At 44.6% G+C, this 20,123-nt stretch overlaps 1 protein-coding gene across 1 annotated transcript; it reads left to right on the top strand.

Annotated features, from left to right (window-relative positions):
* The first annotated feature begins 430 nt into the window (after window positions 1-430).
* Window positions 431-7,384, top strand: LOC143997067 (uncharacterized). Its single transcript, XM_077492455.1, has 2 exons — window positions 431-663; window positions 5,365-7,384. Exon 2 carries the CDS (start codon window positions 5,569-5,571, stop codon window positions 6,847-6,849), a length of 1,281 nt encoding a protein of 426 aa, XP_077348581.1. The 5' UTR covers window positions 431-663; window positions 5,365-5,568; the 3' UTR covers window positions 6,850-7,384.
* The last annotated feature ends 12,739 nt before the right edge of the window (window positions 7,385-20,123 follow it).

Below are 20,123 nucleotides of genomic sequence, written 5' to 3' on the forward strand. Positions count from 1 at the left end.
CACTACATCCATCCCTCAGCAAAATACTTATCCTTAATCCTAAATATCTGGCCTCACCCCCATTGCCCTATTCCATCAAGTTGCTATTTCTCTTTCCACAATTTCCAGATCTTATTGTAAGGATTAAGGTATATGTTGAAACAAAATGGTTGACCTTATGTCTTATATTTTTCTATCCTTCTCTGTAAAATCCACACTCGTCATCTATTGTCACGTACTCATCAAGAAGAGGCCGCATCAGCCCTAAAAAGCAGTCTACGCCCAGAAGATTGTCTTATCAGCTGATAACACCCGGAGAATTGTCTTTCCTTTGCAAAAATGTTGTTTTTTTACATTTGCTGATGTTTGCTCTTTTCTGTCTATAAAAGATGTAATAAAGAAGCCTCAGAGCCACAGTCAGTCAGAGACAGTCAGAGTTAACGACGGACTTCTGAGCAGAAATACTGAATAATCTCTCCGTGTCTCTTTGCTCGGATAAGAACTCTAACTAACAATTGGGAAACGGTAACATAACCTGACAAATAGGTGACTTGTTGAGGTCACACCTAACATTTCTGGCGCCGCGAACACGGACTCGCTGAAGAAACTACAAGAGGCGAACGAACATAAGGACGGAACGAAATGGTCGGGCACATCAAAGAACCACAGACAAATCCTGCGCAGGTAAGAAAAGCTTTATTTTCTTATAAACTCTGTGCTTCTTAGATTTGTGCCCACCTGATCTGTCTGAATTGTTCTTCAGGTAAACACCAACCTCTGTAGTAAGTGGGTCTTGAACTTAATATTTTGGCTTATGTTACCGTTGTTTCTTGTCTGTCTACTTGTCATCTGTCTGTTGTGAATGAGATAAGCCCTGTTTGTATGGTGTGAATTGAAACATATATCATCCCAATGGGTAACGGAATGCGCCCTTAACTCGTAAGAGTACTTTGGGGGTCCGACACTTAAGTTTGATATACGCTTTTTGATTCATGAGCCTAAAAACGGGTTGAAAGTATAAGTCCTGACTGCCTCAATAAAGCAGGAATAAGAAACGAATGCTGAGAGATTCCATGGTAATGGGAAGGAAATAAGGTCTCCACAAGTCCCGGAGACCTAGTCATATGTGTTTGGCCACCAAAAGGGAATGCTTGTATATGTTGTAGCTGTCAGTCTGGTCATAATATTTGTCAGTTGGCTAGCATATAAAGTAATTCGATTTCAGAAATCTCATCTAGGAGAGGTTTTTAGTATTTTGGCACCCTAGGAGGAGAAGGCAACGAGACACTTAGTAAGTGATCCAAACGCCACCTAGGCAGGACTGTCAAAATGGGCCAGACACATGGTAAACCCCAGGAGGAACCTCAGAAATGTTATGCTGTTAAAGACATAATTACAATGTTGTATGGGAAGGATAAGGCACAGGGCACAAATAGGATTCTCAAGAAATTGGGGATGGATGGAGAAAATGGGCTAAGTGTAGAAGGTTGGGAAGAAATAAAGAGAGACAGACAGGGAGAGATATTGCAGAACAGATGGGTATCACAAATACAATGTTTAATTAAGGTTTCCAACAGGGCTGAAGAGGAGGGATGGGAGTATTGTCAGGAAAAGGGTGGATGGGATATGAAGGTCCGACACAAAAGTCTTCCTTCTGCTCCCGGCGATAGGGTAAATACGGAAGATACTCCACCTCCTTATAACACTACCACACCAGGTAATGAAAGACCAAAACTTTATCCTTCCTTAAGAGGAAGAGGATGGGTATGCCGAGTATGCGGTACCCAGAACACAGACTGGGCACAGGAATGTGTACATTGCGGCGCTCAAAGACCAGAGCCCGTAGCTCCAGTCCATAGTCGGACTAGGGTAATACAAGTAAATAATCCAAATGCGGGTCAAGCAGGACAGCCACCTACAGTGACCCGACAAGTCGTTCTGAGGACATGGACACCTTGGTCGGCTGACACTCTTATGGCATTAATACAGAATGCTCCTGATCCCGTAGCAAAACCTGCCGCATTCTGTAGATTCGTGACACAATTACTAGACACACATGAAGCAACTTGGCAAGATGGGGAAGATTTGTGTAGACATAAAATGACACTAACGATGTTTAATCAATTTATGAATGAAATTGCTCCACATAGACCACAAGGGGATCCAGCGGCAGATCCGCCAGGAGTACACCCTCGTCATATAGACTCTAGACCCCTGTTTATTGCTCAGTTACGAGAATTTTGCCAAGGGAAACAGCAGGAAAGGGGTTCGACAGCGCCCATAAAACAGGCCCCAGGTCAGACTGTTACAGAATTTTACCTCAACATGGAAAGCATGATGGCTGACGAAGGTCTAGATTTAGCCTTACCCGTCACCATTAGGGCTTTCAATCGACAGTTTATGGAAGGACTAGTACCCCAAATAGGTGACAAACTGAAGGCATGTACTCCCGAATGGAGAGCCATACGGGACAGAGGAACATTGTTGCAGAAAGCACAAGGCATAGAGGCTGATTTAGCAGAAACTAAACCCAGAAGGACACCGGGAGTTAACACTGTTGCCCGGGTCAATGAAGGAGGGAATTCCTCCCGTAAACCTCTTACCTGTTATTACTGCAACAAGGTGGGACATATAAAAAGAGACTGTAGGAAAAGGATAAAAGACGAACAGGAAGGAAACACGGACAGAGACACGAGGGACTACAGACAGAGGCGTACCAATGATAGGGACGATCCGACCGCATGACTTGCCCCAGTCCTAGCTGAATCAGAGAACAAAATGCTCCACATGTTGATGAAGGTGGAAGGTAAACATATTCCTTGTTTGGTTGACACAGGAGCGTCACGCAGTCTGTTGTCTGATTCAGTAGTCCCTCCACACATGACGTCCCGTGACACCATACCCATAAGTGGTTATGACGGACTCCTGACTGATGCCCCACTGACTAAACCTTAAAAAGGTAAAAATAGGGAGAATGGCTACCGCCTGACACTTGTGTATTGTTGCAATATGTAGATGACCTATTATGTTGTCCGGATAACGATACTTGTTTAAAAGCCACTCTCTCATTGTTACAATTCCTGGCTGAAAAAGGGTGCAAGGTGAATAGAACTAAGTTACAGGTATGTCAGAAAAAGGTTGTCTTTTTGGGCCACTGTATATCCCAGGGTACTCGACATCTCACTGAAGACCGAGTCCAGGCCATAAGACAAATGAATATCCCACGCAACTTTAAGCAACTTCGTATGTTTCTGGGAATGGTATCATATTGTAGACAATGGATACCACATGCCAGTTCTCTGATGCAGCCATTATATGATTGCTTGAAAATAGTACCCTATGTACTCACAGAAGCAGGTCATGAATCTTTTAGCACCTTAAAAAGGTTACTAATTTCGGCACCTGCGATCGGGATCCCTGATTATACCAAAACATTTCATTTGTACATTGCTGAAATCACGGGACACGCAACAGGGGTGTTGACACAACAACACATCAAACAAAGGCCGGTAGCATACTTCTCGGCGGCTCTCGATCCTGTCTCTAGAGGATCACCGTCCTGTGTACGAGCAGTTGCAGCAGTGTCAATTATCATTGACAAATCCTCAGAAATTGTCTTAGACAATCCTGTAGTGGTACATACCACACATGAGATACACGCCATCTTATCACAGGTCCAACCAAAACACATATCAATGGCAAGGCAGCTGCGTCTACAATGCACTTTGCTCCTACCCCCCAATGTTACCTTTCAGCGATGCACTTCTTTTAACTTAGAACAGCTTTTACCATTACAGACAGATTTGACAGGGGGGAGTAATGATGATAATGGTGTAGACACAGCACAAGATACTCAGGATTCTGACACACTTTCATTTCATGACATAACATCTGATGAACACGATTGTTTTCAACTTATGGAACAAGAAACCACGGGGTTCCCACATGTCACAGACATACCCATTACAAATGCAGAACACACACTGTACATAGATGGTAGTAGATTTGCCGATGACAAAGGTAAATATCACACAGGTTATGCTGTGGTAACGGACACACAGGTAATTGAGGCAAAGTCATTACCAGCACACATGTCGGCACAAGAAGCGGAACTAACCGCTCTAGAGAAAGCCCTAGAACACTTGGAGGGACAAGAAGGGAACATTTACACTGATTCCGCATACGCCTACGGTGTGGCACATGATTATGGCCACATATGGAAAGCTAGAGGTTACCTTACAGCAGCAGGCACACCTGTTAAACATGGTGAAGGAATCAAAAGAGTCCTGAACAATCTTCAAAAGGTTATAAGAGTAGCCATCATGAAGATAGCGGCACACACGAGCGCAAAAACAACTGAGGCAAAAGGAAACGCATTTGCAGATTTAACTGCAAAGAAGGCAGCTCTAGGGGAAGTAAGCCCTGAGACCTTAGCCACGGTACAGGTGAGTATGCCCGAAACCACATGGCAGCAGCTAATGGAACTACAGGAACAAGCAGGGGCTATTGAGAAGGACCGTTGGGTTAAGGAGGGAGCTGCACCAGGCCTTGACAATGTATGGAGAGAAGGAGACAAAATATGTCTACCCGCTTCTCTATACCCAGCAATGGCAGCGGCTGTTCACTTACCCACTCATGTCAGCTCCAATTCTATGTATAGGATTGTAAGCCAAGGATGGCTAGCCCCTGGATTCAGTAGTACTGCAAGGAACTACTGTGCTGCATGCCAAATCTGTCTGATTAATAACCCAGGACAGAGAGTGAAAACCCCACGTAAACATCAGGTCCGGGCCCAATATCCCTTTCAGAGACTGCAGATTGACTACATACAAATGCCTAAGAGCGGCCCCTTTGAATTTGTTCTCGTGTGCATCTGCCTATTTTCAGGCTGGCCAGAAAGTTATCCTGTGAAATCAGCTACGGCAAAAGCCACCGCCAAGAAACTGATTACTGAGCTGATACCTAGGTTTGGTCTCCCAGAAACAATAGAATCAGATAGGGGAACACATTTCACGGGAGAAATAATGCAAAATGTGATGGCAATGTTAGGGGTTCAACAAAGTTTTCATACTCCTTACCACCCACAGAGTTCAGGATCAGTAGAAAGAGTAAATGGTACAATCAAGCTGAAAATACAAAAAGCTATGCAAGAGTTAAACAAACCATGGCCTGAGTGCCTAGCTTTAGCTTTGTTCTCTATTAGGTACACCCCAACAGGAAAAACAGGGTTATCCCCATATGAAATACTGTTTGGAAGTGCACCTAGATTAGGTTTATATTTTCCTCAAAGTATGCAATTACAATGTGATAGTTTAACTACGTATGTAATACAGTTGCAACAGCGTCTGACTAAAATCCACAAGAGTGTGTATTCTTCTCTTCCAGACCCTAATTCTGTCACAGGTACACACGATCTACAACCAGGAGACTATGTGTATGTAAAGAAACATACCAGAAAGACACTGGAACCAAGGTTTGAAGGTCCTTTCCAGGTGCTATTGATTACAGCAACCTCAGTGAAATTGGAAGGGAAACCTACCTGGATCCACGCTTCTCATTGTAAAAAGGAGCCAGTTGGCAAATGACAACATGTATCTTTTTATTGTTTCAGTAATTCTGGCTAATAGTTTGGTTACCTCACAGAATAAAATACACAAGGATGAAGGATTTTCTAAAAAAATGTTATTATTGAAGTTAAAATATGCTTATGCCCAGAAGTCAGGATATGAGAAATGTTGGATTTGTAGCAAATTACACCCCAGCACAGCAAGTATACCACTGATGGCAGTTCCTATAAACTATACTGATCTTGCTAACAGTAGCATTAACATAATTAGAACAAATACCAATGAGACAGTAATGTTTAAGTCAAATGGTATCGCCTTTTCCCCTGATTGGTGTTTCAACTTAGGGAACACAACGGGAGGAAATGGAGAATGCCAAGACAGCAAGTTTAATTTGTCCATTGTCGTATTAAATGGAAGCTTCTATCCCAGTAATTCCAGCACACACCAGACATTATCTGACTTCCTCACTAACATTGTGGATAATAATGTTAGGTGGTTAGTATCCAACTTATCCCTCTATGGATACACCTCTCGTTATAGAAATGATATCAGTTCAAGATCAGTAGCTCTAGGAAATAATATATACATCTGTTGTGAGGATAAATGTTATACTTGGATACCTAGAAGAGCTCAGGGATGGTGCTACCTCGCAAGTTTAGTACCAGTAATGGGAGTAGTAGGTGATGAACGAGGTGATCACCTATTAGAAGCTAGCATGCATCCTAGATATCCCCTCAGGTATCGTAGTAAAAGAGAAATATTCCTGAAGAAGGACATGGCATGGGCTTGGTTCCCGTCCTGGACAGGATGGGGTATAGACTTAATGAAAAGACTAAATAACTATACAGGAATTATTAATGATGTTTTGGAGAAAAACTCTGATGATATTACTAAGTTAAATCTGGAGACCAGAGCCATCAGACAACAATTAGAATTACATGAATTAGCAATTGAAAGTATGAGTGCAGCACTGACAGGACTCTGTGAAACTACTGAGGACTATGAGTGCTGTACTTGGATACATAACACCAGCATTGAGGTACCTGATTATTATGACATCATTGCACAACACCGTACGGAAGTAAAGAATTTACAAGAGAAGGCCCGAAATATTGGTCGCGACTGGGATCCGTTTGGTGGAACTTTTAGTTTCTCAGGGTTATTCTCTTGGGTTAAGAAGGCAGCAATGACGATTATAGTGGTGCTCTTATTCGTATTTTTCTTTTATGCATGCTTTAAGTTGTTTATGTGCTTTTGCAAGAAAGCCAAGGTAAATGATGTGGAAAAGATGGAACTTTTGTGAAGATAGGTAGATTTAGTTTCTTGACATCACCCATCTGTCAGAAAAGCCACTCTTCCTGAATTTTAGATGTTGGTACTGTCCAGGGGGATGGGTGTATACCCCTCTGACAACTCGCGGTCAGGGAGAGTACTCTGGATATAGGCTGACTAGAACTTGTTCAGGTGGACCCAGGGCAAGAGGGAGGGGTGATGTCAAAGGGGGAAATGTAAGGATTAAGGTATATGTTGAAACAAAATGGTTGACCTTATGTCTTATATTTTTCTATCCTTCTCTGTAAAATCCACACTCGTCATCTATTGTCACGTACTCATCAAGAAGAGGCCGCATCAGCCCTAAAAAGCAGTCTACGCCCAGAAGATTGTCTTATCAGCTGATAACACCCGGAGAATTGTCTTTCCTTTGCAAAAATGTTGTTTTTTTTACATTTGCTGATGTTTGCTCTTTTCTGTCTATAAAAGATGTAATAAAGAAGCCTCAGAGCCACAGTCAGTCAGAGACAGTCAGAGTTAACGACGGACTTCTGAGCAGAAATACTGAATAATCTCTCCGTGTCTCTTTGCTCGGATAAGAACTCTAACTAACAATTGGGAAACGGTAACATAACCTGACAAATAGGTGACTTGTTGAGGTCACACCTAACATTATAATATTTATTAACACTTCCTTGTTTGATATATATCGTCCTTTCCTTAAGAATTACTACGTCCATATTTTGTTCCTATTCCCAACAGGATGGGGGGGGCGGGACACTTCCACCTCTGGGCAATACGTCTCCTAGCCTGGAAAAGGCATCTCAGCATTGCAAGCTGGGTATCTCTCAGTTTACCCTCTCCCTCTATCCACCCCAATACACACAGTATGGGATCCATATCTATTCGGATTTTATGGAGCTAATTCAAGAATTCTTTCCCATTGTGATTTCGATATGTCTCCAATGTCTTTCTCCCATTTCCTCCTATAGGGCCTTATTTGCAGCCCTTCCCAGCTTCCTTTGTGTATGCTTGGATATATTTTAGGTATTAGACTCTTCCGTGTATTAGCCTTAATAATGTTCTGTAGTGCAGGTATAGTACTCCATTATATCGCCCTCCCTTTAAACTGTTCAGTCAAAGCATGCCTCATCTGTAAATACTTGAAGAATGACTGCTTAGGGAATGTGAATTGGTCTCGCAGGTCTTGAAAATATCTCAACTTTCCCTCATGAAAAATCTGTGAGAGAAACTTTAGACCTCGTCTTTCCCATTCTCTAATTGGACCCAGTTTCTGCACCTCACCCAGCTTATTATTATTCCACAAGGGGGAGTACTCAGAAAATCCTCTATACCCCAAGATTTTTTTCCCCACTTCCCAAACTCTCCCATCAACTCGAGGGTAGGGGATCCCCTCAAGAATGTTCCCGCCTCCAATACTTCAGGCAAAGATTTATGCATCAGTTTACTAGAGAAAATCTTCCTATCTTGCCCTTCACTCTCTTTTTTGCATCCCCCCCTATGTTGTAGCTGAGCCGCTAGGAAGTAGCTAAAAAAATGTGGAAGGGCTACCCCTCCCTCGTTGTTTGGGAGTTGCAGTGTACTAAGGCTAATATGTGATGGCCCTCCTCTCCATATTAGTTCCCTCAGTATACTGTATACTTTGTGAAACCATATTTTGTGAATCCATATTGGAGAATTATGTAGAACAGGGGTGCCCAACCTTTTAAGAGCGAGGGCCACTTAACCGACTTGGTAACTGGTCGCGGGCCACAATGCACGTAGCAGGTGGATGGCATGATCGTGTCCACTCTGCATTTGGAGAGCAGACACGGACACAGCCCACGATACTTTTTAGCGGATCATATTGGAGGTAGAACACAAGTCGGTTTATGTGTGCCACTACTTAGAGGTGATTAGAGGGTCCAATTGGTCGGACTGTCAGACTGACCATGTGAAAGGGGTCCAAGGCTGCTTTTACGCGGATGCGCTACGGTTTACCTGCACCACATGTGCAACGCAGTGTACCTTTGGCTTTCCTGCAGTTTGCAATAGACTTCTATTATATTCTGCAGGTTTGGTGCACTTTCAGAAAGCTCACCAAACTCGCAGGTAATAATAGAAGTCTATGGCTCAGTGCAGGTAATCCACAGGTAAATTGCTCTGCACCTGCAGATCAGTTTGAAAGCAGCCCAGTAACCACTGCAGAAAAGATATGCCTATATATACACTGTGATTTTAGTAATAAACTGACCTTTAATAACAGTATTATTTCTATTCTATCCCAGATCAAGGGGTCGCGGGCCACATCAGAGGGCTCTGTGGGCCACATGTGGACCCCCGGGCCACTGGTTGGGCACCCCTGATCTAGAAGGTAAAGAAATTATGGCAGTCCAAATTTTACTTTTAGCTTTAAATCTATTTAACAATGGAACAAGGTTATTGGCAATGAATTGTTTGGGATCTATAGAAATATTTATATCCAGATATTTTATTTGATTACCTATTTGTAGTCAGTCTGCTTCATGTGGCAAAGACGTATCTAGTGGATCCATAGACAACAGAGTAGATTTCTCCCAATTAATCCTCAATCTTGAGAAATGTCCAAAGGACTCAATTTTACGCATGGTCTCCCTCAGTGAATTCTGTGTATCACTAAGCAGTATTAGGAGATCGTCAGCAAATAATATTACTTTTTCTTCCTCCCCTCGTTTAAATCCTTTAATCTCTGGAGAAGATCTAAGGGACAGAGCAAAGGGCTCGATAGCGAGGGCGAAGAGAAGGGGGGACAAAGGGCACCCCTGTCTCTTTCCCCTCAGTAATCGAAACCTGGCAGAGTGTTCATTATTCACTTTTACCCTCACCCCTGGAGACCCAAATAATAGCTTCACCCAGTTGACAAAATTCAGGTCCAATCTGGAATTCTCTCAGAATTCTCCAAAGATACTTCCATTCAAGGGTATCAAAGGCCTTGGCGGCATCCAAAGAGAGAGCGGCCCTATGGCTGTCCTCATCCGTAGGGATTTGAAGATTCAAAAACAGTCGTCTGATATTGTTACTGGTAGACCTACCAGGAATAAAACCCGATTGGTCAGGATGAACCAGCTTCTGTATGACTCTATTTAATCTAGCCGCCAGGAACTTTGATAAAACCTTAATATCTGAGTTAAGTAGAGAAATAGGTCTATATGAGGCAGGATTTAGTGGATCTTTATTTTCCTTAGGAATAACTATTATAGTAGACTCCATCATGGATGGGGGAAACCCCCCCTTCACCGCCGAAGCGTTAAACACCTTTAGCAGTTCAGGGAGGAGCACTTCGCCATAATCACGGTATATTTCAATAGGGAGGCCATCCGGTCCCGGAGGCTTCAAACCCGCCAGTTCTAACTAAGTGAGCCAACATCCTACCTACACTTTCCCCTTCCCCAAAAGCAATTTGTTTCTGGAAAATTTGTTTGTTCTCAACTTTGCCTAATACTATTAAACAATAATTCTGTTGTGCTTCTGTCCAGACTTTAAAGTTCCCAGGTGTCGGATCACTTATATAATTTTCTTCTAGGAATGCAACTTTACCTGCTGCCAAGTACTCCCCTTCCATTGAATGTTTTGGAATTTTTGAGATTTGCTGGATCAATAGTCCTCGGAGAAAGGCCTTAGTTGTATCCCACACTACCCCCTGGGGGGCTGAGCCAGTGTTCAAATCTATACATTCTTTTAAGGCCCTTAATACCTCTTGAGGTTCCCCCATGAGTTCCAGCCAGGCAGATCTAATTCTCCATTCCCTATAATTACTTCTTGCCCCAACCTCCAATGAAGCTATTAATGGAGAGTGGTCCGAAAGTCCTGGCATATAGCTAAGGTTATTGATCATAGGGATCACCTTGTCATTACCAAGCATCATATCGATCCTTGATAATGTAGCGTGTATACTGGAAAAGCAAGAATAACTCAGAGATCTTGGATTTCTTAATCACTAAATGTCTTTCAGACCCATCTCACTCATAAACTGGGGTAATCGACATTCCATTATCCCTCTCTGATGACTCCCCTGTGGGAACCCATCTAATGACTGGTCAATAACCGCTTTAAAATCTCCCGCTACCAAAACAGGGAGTCCTGGCTTGTCCAGCACAAACTCCACTAGATCAAAAGGGATCTCTGTGTCGAAGGGGGGAGGGATATACATATTTGCCAATAAAAATATTCTATTTTCTATCTTACAATGTAAGAAGACATACCGCCCCTGGTCGTCAAACTTGCTTTGAATACAATTAGACGTAATCCCTGATCTAATAAGGATACTCACTCCTCTAGAGAAAGACATATGAGTCGAATGGAACTGCTGAGAAAACTCTCCCCATCCCAAATGAGGGATGGACACCTTAGTAAGATGGGTCTCCTGTAAACATAAGATTGTGGCCCCATAAATTTTTGCCATTGACAATACTGCGGATTTTTTCCCTGGGTCTCCCAATCCCCTAGTGTTCCAAGAGCATATAAAAATACTCTTTTTGTTAACCAGTGATTTACTATTCATATTTTTCCAGATTTTAATTGATTCTGTGACTTTGTGCGCTATACCTTTACTCATTAGTGGATCTTCTTTCCTTTCTTTATTACTTTCTTTATTGCTAATAGTTACATTTGATTTCTTGGTGACCAAACATAAGTTGTAGAAATAATTTTTATATTGAGTGTCAAACTTACAATCCTACCTGCACCATACATACATACTGTGCCCTTTTTCCCTCACAAGCATAACCCAACCATCACACCCTCCTTCTATCATAACTCCATCTCTCATTACCTCACTCGGTTTGACCGGGGGCCTTCTATTGTGACCTGCCAATACACACCATATTCGATATTTTGCCATTGTGACTTTGTTTACTATTCTACCCTTCCCCTCTCTAACCCTCCCCGCCCCCAGAAGAACAAAGAAAACTACCATCCACCACCCCCCAAAAAAAGCAAAAAAAGAAGAAAGACAAACAAAACAAATAGTCAAAGAGAACATCTTGCTGCACCCCCCTGAACAGGGGATACCATGCCTTTTGCTCTCCTCCCTCCATACTCCTCAGCCCCACCCCCTCTCCTCCCTCCCTCGGGAAAAGAAGGGGGGAGAGGGACACAACAAACCGAGGAAGTAACAGTAAAAGTTCCTTCAGAAAAGCAAAAAAAAAAAAAACCCTCATGCCGTCTCCCTTCCACCCAGTGATAAAACACAATGCATATTAATTTACTGTGACCCCAGGAGAACCTCGATTAGAACAATACAGCAATCCCATTCTTCTAATGTCTTTCATTGTGGGTTGACAACCATTCCTCCACCCCTTCAGGGGTGTCAAAAAATATAGTTCCTCCAGAAGAAGTTAATCTTAATTTTGCTGGATATAGTAGTGCATATGTTAAATTAGCTTGACGTAGCCTACGTTTTACTTCCCCAAATTTGTCTCTCTTCCTCTGGAGGTCTGGTGAGTAGCCCGGGTAAATAGACACCCTAGTGCCATTGTACAACAAGTTACCCAATTCCCTTGCTTTCCGCGTTATAGTCACTTTATCCTTATAACTCAGTACTTTTGCCAGAAGGGGTCTTGGAGGGGCTTCAGAATGGGAAGACCTAGCAGGAACTCTATGGGCTCTCTCGATTGCAAAGAGTGGTGAAAAAGATTCCTGGCCAAATTACTCACGGAGCCATTTTTCCAAAAAAGCAACAGGGTTTGTGCCCTCGCAATGTTCTGGGAGACCTAGTATACGAACATTTTTTCTTCTCATCCTATTCTCCATTTCATCCATTTTATTTGCTTGTTTGACCAGTTGTTCTTTAATAACACTCATCTCACGTTTAAGGGGGGCTAAGTCATCCTCCACCATACTTACTCTACCCTCCAGCGCTGTAGTCCTCTCTTGAATTTTTTGTAAGTCATATCTGACAAACGAGAGATCTTCTTGTATAGTTTTCAGTTGGATATTAATTTCAAACAAGGAAGTTATACAGGAGTTAATCACCTCAAATACCTCCTTAAGAGTAGGCTCTGAATTTTCTACACCAGGTCCTACCACTAATCCCAAGGCCCCTTACACTGGTTGGCCCTGGGACCTCGCCACAGGATCGCCTATTCCCCTTGCAGTAATTGGTGACTCTGCCCTTGGCTTTTCCTACCCCCCGCAAACCCCAGCCTGTCTATTATGGTGGACCTTTTGGTTTTGTGAAGTAGATTTAGGGGATGTCTGGCCTGGTGCCTGGCCTGGAATGTGAGCAAATTTCTCAAGTTTTGCTGCTGCTTGACTTGCTTGACTAGTCTTTGTAGTGTGTTGCGACGGCATAATTTTAACAAGACAAAGTACCAGAACAAGATGTGCAGCCGCTTACAGTCCTTTTGTTATTTGACCGCCCCTGATAAGGGGTATATTGATGTGTAAATGGATTCCAATAGACAAAAATTCTTAGGGGGAAAAAAGAAAAAAAAGGGGGGGGGGTGCAGTTCAAGTAGCAGTTCAAAGTAGCAGTTCAAATAGCAGCACAGGCTGTCAAACCCACCTCTTTCCTTCAGAAATGTCCCCAACAAGCATATAATGTAAAGGAAAAGGATGTAAAAAAGAGAAAAAGCAAACAAAAAAGAAGTTATGGGTATTTCTCACCAATCCCAAGTGATGAATTTTACAGTAGATTGCTGTAGTCGGCTTCAGACATCTTAAATGGTGATGCTTATCAAGTGCTGTCCGGTTACACAGGGATTTTGGATGGGACACTCGTAGCCCCTCTAGCGCTGAAGCTCTTTAATTTAATGGGCAACCCCTCATGATTCCACTTGCGTCACCGCAGGTAAGGATAGAGGGAACCCTCTCACGGTTCTCCCTCTGTTTGGACGCGCTGAGCAGACGCTGGGTTGCTTCACTGCTGGCCGTTCTCCCTAGCAGCCAGCTCTGCCGCCACCAGGGGGGAGGGAGAGGAGGCAGCCTCTCACTTCTCTCACTACCCCCTCTACTACCTCACACCCAACAGGTGTCTAGTCCTCATCCCTTGTCCTCCGCTCGCGCTACTCTGCGTGCGCAAGGCAAAATGCCTGTGTCCCGCCCATCTGTCAGCTCGCACGCAGCCCCGTCAACAGCACTGCTCACCTCGCTCTCACAGCGAGACCGCTAGGCAAGCAGCCGAATGGGTCCGGGCGTCATCAGTTCACAGGGAGTAGGAGGGAGGGGGGTGAGAGGACGCTGAGCTCACTCCTCACTTGCTCTCACCAACACCTGCATCCGCCCACGCCCCCAAATCAAAGCATATTCATGTGTTAGAATGGCCCAAGTCCAGACCTAAATCCAATTGAGAATATCACAGACACTCTCTATCCAATCTGATAGAGCTTGAGCTATTTTGCAAAGAAGAATGGACAAAAATGTCACTCTCTAGATGTGCAAAGCTGGTAGAGACATACCCAAAAAGACTTGCAGCTGTAATTGCAGCGAAAGGTGGGTCTACAAAGTATATTTATGTTTTTGCTTGTAACATGACAAAATGCGGAAAATTTCAAGGGATATGAATACTTTTTTCAAGGCACTGTATATAAAACATATTATCATAGCTGGACACAACCACAGGTGTAGAACATTTTTGGGGAGATTTACTAAAACTGATGCACACACAATCTTGCGCAGCTATGCAGATTCTTGGTTTCATTGGCAAAACTTAATTGAACAAGCTGAAGTTAGCCGATTGGTTACTATGTACAGTTGCACCAGATTCTGTGTGCACCAGTTTTAGTAAATATCCCCCAAAAGTCTATTAGTGACTGTTAATAACTTGGCTGTGTCCTTTACCTTTTTGGAATGCAACCATTACTTTTTTTGTTTATCCCAAATGTATTATACTGCATTCTAAGGCTGGATTCACACCTATGCATTTTTAGTGCTTTTTGCATTTTTCACTACAGAACGAAACCATGATAAATGGACTGTAGTACAAATCTGCAAAATGCAAAAAGCACAAAAAATGCATAGGTGTGAATCCAGCCTAAGGCCTGATTCACACCTATGCATTTTTAGTGCTTTTTGCAGGTTTGCACTCCAGAACGTGTTCCATAGGAAACCATGTTAAATGGAGTGTAGTGCAAATCTGCAAATTGCAAAAAGCACTAAAAATGCATAGGTGTGAATCAGGCCTAAGCGAACATTTTCATAGAATTCAAGGAGTGTGCTTACCATGCCTTTTCATAGTTCAACAAGCAACCCTAATCGATTGGACTGAAAGGCTGTTCTGTGCCATTTTACTTTTCTGCTTTGTAGACAGGTGTAATTAGTATTCTCACCTGCAGATGGCCTTGCGCCTTTATTGCATGAGGAGAGGGAGTCTCATGAGGGAATCAGTCTCTTAGGCCGCGTACACACGCGGGGACTGTTCGCCCAACTTTGTCCGTCAAACAGTTTCAGCAAACAGTCCGCTCAAAATTAGCATGGACGGACATGGCCACACACGACGAACGAACAGTTTGCTGAAACCGTGCGCGATGACGTGAACGGCACATACGACGGGACGAAAAATACGACGTCCTATACACTGCATTATAACTTTCGGCGTGTAAATCCTTTCTGAGCATGCGCGGAACTTAGTTTGACGAACAAGCCTACACACGAGGGGACTGTTCGCTGAAACAAAGTTTCAGCGGACAGTTTTTCGGAAATTCCGAAAAACCTTGTTCAGCGGACTGTTCGCTGAAACTGTCCGCTGAAAGCCCACACACGAGCGGACTGTCCGCCGAAACACTGTTCAGCTGTTCAGTTGGGCGAACAGTCCCCGCGTGTGTACGCGGCCTTAGAGATTCCGTACTGTGCCTTGAGAAGAGAAGTTATCTGATTGGACAAAGAACTCTTAAGAGATTTTACGGCCATTTTGGATACGTAAACCTTTTAATTAGAAGAATCCATGTCACTTTGGTGCACTTTTGGCAAGTATTAGACAAGGACAGAATTTGCTTGTGAGGGACAGCACTGAGCTTAGGGAATGGGTGCAGTCGAGTAGTGAACTTGCAAGGAAGGCTTCCACACCACTATACTCACTTCAGTAAATGATACAGCAGCCTAGAGCCAACACACACTATATTGCCAAAAGTATTGTTACGCCTGCCTTTACACTCACATGAACTTTAACCAGTTCCCGACCAGCGCACTCCGATGTACGTCGGCAGAATGGCACGGCAGGCATATTGGCGTACAGGTACGTCCAATATTTAATGCCGCCCTGACATAGTTTTTCAGGGGTTGGGCTTGGCCCCTAAAGGTGTCAGTATACCAAGTATGCACAGAACAAGGTCCATAAAGACATGGGTGAGCAAGTTTGGGGTGGAGAAAAAAGACTGACCTGTACAGAGTCCTGACCTCATGGACTAAGACTGTGATGCCATTAAAGTTTGTGTGTGTGTGTGTGTGTGTGTGTGTGTGTAATGGCAGGCATCCCAATACTTTTGACAATATAGTGTATTATCTCGTGCCTTTCTGGGGTGTATATATAGCTGCAGAGGATCGACCTAAGGAGGGATTCCTATGAAAACAGATCTGTGAGGACAAACTTTTGTATTGTGATTCCTCTCCTTTATTATTTTCTCCCTTCAATGGGCCTGTTCTTCATGGATCCACATTCTATGGACTTTATCCAATTCAGGTATAGGGTGCACTAAGTTCCCTATGTACCTTTTCCTATAAAAACCACTAGGGACAGTGTAGTAAGTCAGGAGTACAGACGTTCTACCTCAGCCAAATTATATGTAACCGATTGTACATGTACGTGGAAGATGTTTTGGAGAATGAAATGTAACTTTACAAGTAAAAGAACCTAATTTAAGTGAAGTAGTTGTCCATGTCACATACTGAGAGAAGTGTTCAAGTCAAGAATGCATCCAAAGGAACCTTGAACTAGCATAACCTCGGTGTATCCAAAAGAACCTTGAACTAGCGTAACCTTGGTGTATCCAAAATAACCTTACATTGGGAGTTAAAGCCTTGCAACCTTCTGGGTTAAAAACAGTCTTGTGCTGTTGTAGTACACTAGTACCAGGTTAAAGCAGGAGTCCGCCGTTTTTTTTTTTTTTTTAAAAGCCAGCAGCTACAAATACTGCAGCTGCTGACTTTTAAAATAATGACACTTACCCGCCCAGTGCGCCCGTGATGTCGGCACCCGAAGCCGATCTCTCGATCGTCTCTCGGGTGCTGCCGCCGCCATCTTGGGTATGAGAATCAGGAAGTGGAGCCTTGCGGCTTCATTTCCAGGTTCCCTACCGGGCATGCGCGAGTCGCGCTGCGCAATAAGGATGGTCCCCGCTGTCTCTGGGATCCGTGCGTTTCCCAGCAGGCAGCGGGGGACCTTCGGAAAGGGGCGTAGATTCTGCGGAATGGGGCGTACCTTCTGCAGAATCTACGCCGGAAGTGGGTGTAGATACCTGTACTGTACAGGTACCTGCACCCCCCTCCCCCCTGAAAGGTGCCAATTGTGGCGCCGGAGGGGGGGAGGGTTCCAATGAGCGGAAGCTCCACTTTAGGGTGGACCTCCGCTTTAACCCTTGTGGTTAAGTGCAACCTGCTGGGTTATACTTCATCATTAGGTGAATTGACCCTGGTAGACCAAAGGTCTTCAGACAGGAAGTAATCCCCTATATAACCCCTCCCATACAGGAAGTTTGTAGCAAGCACTAAATCCTCAAAAAAGAGGGGAGTGATCTCTATGTCCCATGATGCACTAAAAAAAAAAGATTTTACAGGTAAGTATGAAATAAAAATCCTATTTTCTTTTTCATACATCATGGGACACAGAGTCAGGCTAACATTAATTACCTGCTGGGACATCCCAGAGCAATAGCCTTGGAGGGGAGGGAGACACCCTGCCAAACAATAGCAATCAGAACATATATGGCAGCCTGCAGTGAACTGCGGCTGAAAGACGAATCCTCGAACATCCACTTGATAACATTTTGTAAATGTATGCACTGAAGCCACAGATACCTGATGGCAAAAAGCCCAGGAGGTTTCTACACCCCTGGTAGAATGAGCTCTCACCCTAAAGGGAGGAGCTTTATGTTTCAGACCATAGGCCTGAATGGCCAATTGAATGGACAATGGAAGCTTTGGAAGCTGTCTTGGGTCCTTTTGGTAAAAAAAAAAAAAAAAAAAAAAAAAAAAAAAAAAGTCTTCGGTCATCCGCAGATCTAGACTAGGGATGAGCTCGGTGTTCGAGTCGAACGCATGTTCGCCTCAAACACCGGCTGTTCGCCCATTCGGCGAAGCCAGGACTCTGTGGGCCGTTCGCTCCCTATTCGTGTGGCGCTCACGGCCCACAATGCACTGCGCCATCACAGTGCATTGCTGGCTCATGATTCGCCAAGCACGCACTGTGACCTCGCATGCTCAGCCAATCACAGCACCGGCAGCGAGGAGAGCCATAATTGGCCTGTTAGAGCTCAGGGAGGTTACGTACACGCCCCACACTATATAAGGCCGCCAGCGCGGCGGCCTTGTGTAGTGTGTTGCGGTGGTCAGGGAAAGAGCAGGATAGGCAGTGTCTTTGTGGCTTGAAAACCTAGCGCTGTTAAATTGGGTGTTGTTCTGTTTCTGTAATACAGGCATCTGCAGCAGTTAAAGTGGGTGTTGTGTGCCTCCTGCACAGTATACAAGATACCCCTTATTGCTGGTGTTCTGTAATACAGGCATCTGCAGAATTTACAGTAGGTGTTGTGTGTCTCTTGCACAGTATACACCTGAAGCTACCCCTTATTGCTGGTGTTGTTCTATTTCTGTAACACAGGCAGGCAGCTGCAGTAATTACAGTCGGTGTACTGTGTCATCTGCTCAGTGTGCACCTAAAGCTACCCAATTGCTGGTTTTCCCATCTCCCTGCAGGCCATTACTATGTCTGGAAGGCCAACAAGGAGAGGCAGACAGTCACGAGCCAATAAAAGAGGGCAAGCAGGCTCTGTGTCTAGAGACAACAGTGCTGGTTATGGACGCGGTGCATCGTCATCAGCACGTGGCCATGGGACACGCTTGTCGTTATTTTTGGCAGCTGGACCTGTTGAGCCGCATCATGCCACATCATGCCGAAGACTTGGTAGAGTGGATGACCAAGCCCTCCTCCTCCTCCTCTCTCACCCAGGCTCAGGGCACTAGCAAGGCAGCTTCCAACACATCCTCTTCCCTCGTCTCAATGTCATCAGTCACTCCTTCTCTAGACCCACCATGTCCTCCCGAGGAGTCCCCCGAACTGTTTGAGCACAGTGTTGGATGCCCATCATTTTGGAGGCTCTGATGTTGATACCCAGCTAGAGGAAGGCAGTAGTATGAGCGCAGAGAGAGGTGATGCTTAATAAGGAGAGCAATCTGGCAGTCATGTTGAAGAGGGAGGGGATAATGAGGTCACTGTCTCCACGTGGGTGTCTGATAGGAGAGAGGAGGAGGAGGAGGCACATCTCCAACGAGGTAGGATGCCCTCTGGGGGCCAGCTTAGGGGCAGCACACCGACTGAATCACACTGCAGAGCCCAGCCTGTGCAGGGCGCTGCCTCTGCGTGTTATTCCAAAAGTTCTTTGGTGTGGGCCTTTTTTGAGACCAGTGCATCAGATCGCACCGCTGCCATTTGCAACATATGTCTCAAGTGTATCTCGCGTGGCGAAAACATCAGCCGCTTAGGCACCACATGCTTGACCAGAAATATGTTGACCTGCCATGCAGCTCGTTGGCAAGCGTACCTTAAAGACCCACACCAAAGAACAAAGTGGACCTCTGCTTGCTCCTCATCAGCTGGGATCTCCAACCCCACTAGACCTTCAGTCCTCTCTGAAACCTGCTCTGAGAGGAATGAAGGTGTAGAATTAGGTATTAAGTGTGTCACAGTCAAGTACTTGCGGGCACTCTGCTAGCAGTAGACCGACGTCCGATTGTATCAGGCAAATTTCCCTGCCCCAGCTGCTGGACTCCCAGCCATCCACATGCCCAGCGGTTGAATGCTAGCTTGGCTAAATTGCTAGCACTTCAACTGCTGCCTTTTCAGTTGGTAGACTCGGCCCCTTTCCGTGAGTTTGTGCAATGTGCGGTTCCTCAGTTGCAGGTTCCCAAACGCCACTTTTTCTCACGAAAGGCGATTCCGGCTCTCTACCACCATGTGGAAGGCAATGTCCATGCCTCGCTGGACAGGGCGGTCAGCGGTAAGGTGCATATTACCGCTGACTCATGGTCCAGCAGGCATGGACAGGGACGTTACCTATCTTTCACGGGCCATTGGGTCACTCTTCTGGCAGCTGGGAAAGATGCAGGACAAGGCGCAGT

The sequence above is a fragment of the Lithobates pipiens genome, unplaced genomic scaffold (genome assembly GCF_037356315.1).
Source record: "Lithobates pipiens isolate NorthernLeopardFrog02 unplaced genomic scaffold, aLitPip1_a1.2 Scaffold_19, whole genome shotgun sequence".
Classification (NCBI taxonomy): Eukaryota; Metazoa; Chordata; class Amphibia; order Anura; family Ranidae; genus Lithobates; species Lithobates pipiens.